Below are 1,750 nucleotides of genomic sequence, written 5' to 3'. Positions count from 1 at the left end.
GTACATCATACGGGTGCAAAAATTTTTTCTTCTTGGACCAATCCGAAAAAAACAGACCTGAAAAAAAAACCCAGAGGAACAGGTTTCGCCAATTACAAAATGGACACACTATGTCGGCAGCCATTTGGGGTCTAACCGGGGGGCCAAGAAGACAACAAGAAGAAGTCAAGTAGAGTTTATAGTCAATTGCAGCAAGTTTCTACAGTCAAAGGTACAGAGACAGTTAGCCTTTATTACATGGAGATGGGATTTTAAAATGCAGTGGGAGTCCAATAATCCACCAAACAGATTCCTTTGTAGCAAAATTGACCAATTACCATTGTTTTGAGTTTTGCCAGTTCTCAAGTTTCCACAGACAATCAGGTCCAGGTTCATGTCCGGACCTGGAAATGATCCTCTGGACCTGACTTTTCTGTACTGGTACCTCCCCCAACCAACAATAGATTTTTTTCTGTCCTTTCACATTTTATTCTTTGACTTTAGATTCATTTTGGCATTCTGTGGCATTAGTTATCTGTTTTCTGATACTTTTTTTCAATCTACGGAATATTTGTGCTCATTTTACAGCTGCCTTGCACAATTTATTGTGTGGTCGAAAACTTTTTTGGGGGGGGTGGCCGAAAATTGGTGCGAGCGCGGATGTCATCCATATAATCAAATCAACGTGGCCTAACTGAACAAAACTCAGTACATTGGTATCTGATTGACCGACATCGGCCCACCGTCGAATAACTCCCGACTCTCATTGACTGACCCCGTAGCCATGGCAACCTGGACGTTCAGCCCGTCCTGCTACCGCCTGCAGGACATAGAGTACGACTGGGTGACGGCCTGGCTGAAGTGCCAGGAGCTGGGAGCACACCTGGCCATAGAGAGGGACACGGACGAACACTTGGGGCTCTCTCAGTACCTGCAGGGGCTGGGGAGGACGGAGGATTACTGGATCGGCGGGAGGAAGACTCTGGACACTGCACCGCTCTCACACTCGTCCTTCCAGTGGATAACAGAGTTCAGAGGTTAGCTAGTGTTTAGTTTAAAAATACTGGCGGTAGAATTTCTCAATTGACAACTGTAGTAAAAGCCGACGTTGGGCGTTTGGGCTGTTACGTTTTCGTAGTTGATCTTTTCTCATGCAATAAGAACACCGAAACGACGCTTATTACAACATCAGGTACACAGAACAAGTGTCAGGGCGGCTCTGATCGGGTGAACTGCACGGAGATGGGGGTAGGGCTGACGTGTGAGGTGCTGGGCTGCTGCTGGGACAACACCACCACCACCCCGGGACTACCCGCCTGCTACTTCCCCTGTAAGAACATATAAGTTTATTTGCAAAATCATGCCCGAAGGCTAGTTGCAGGAACATTCTCGAGGGATTAAGCAATCTGCATTTCAGACGTGGTCAGCATCGTCATGTTTATGATCAATAACTGCAGAAAAACTTAACCAACAATGTCGTTTATGACAAAAACATGAGTCGGAATCGCAGGCACCAGGTTTCATCAATAGATCTAGATCTATTCTAATCTACATAAGTGTTTTTGCTACCAATGACACAAAAATACAGTGCATAGTCATCGTTATTACATAGAATTGCAGGGTATCCTAATGTTTGATTGTTTGTCTGTCACTTTGAAAAAACTTTTTCGCAAGACTTGTTGCCAAATTCCGAACTGGCTGTCGTGCATTTTAGTCAAAACCCTGCTGTATCTAGTGTCGGTGGTGTCACAAGTACAGTTAAACTATTGTC

The 1,750-nt window shown here is 45.0% G+C and overlaps 1 protein-coding gene across 1 annotated transcript in view; it reads left to right on the top strand.

Moving 5' to 3' along the window:
* Positions 1–763: 763 nt before the first annotated feature.
* The window catches only part of LOC118413587, a 4,801-nt gene continuing 3,814 nt past the window's right edge, over positions 764–1,750 (top strand). The window contains exons 1-2 of the mRNA XM_035817114.1: positions 764–1,016; positions 1,172–1,309. Coding sequence (XP_035673007.1) covers positions 764–1,016; positions 1,172–1,309 — 391 coding nt within the window. The remainder of the gene's footprint in view (positions 1,017–1,171; positions 1,310–1,750) is intronic.

Source organism: Branchiostoma floridae, chromosome 4 (assembly GCF_000003815.2).
Source record: "Branchiostoma floridae strain S238N-H82 chromosome 4, Bfl_VNyyK, whole genome shotgun sequence".
NCBI lineage: Eukaryota > Metazoa > Chordata > Leptocardii > Amphioxiformes > Branchiostomatidae > Branchiostoma > Branchiostoma floridae.
Note: the sequence above shows the minus strand (reverse complement) of the source record. Positions and strands in the feature narration are given on the sequence as shown.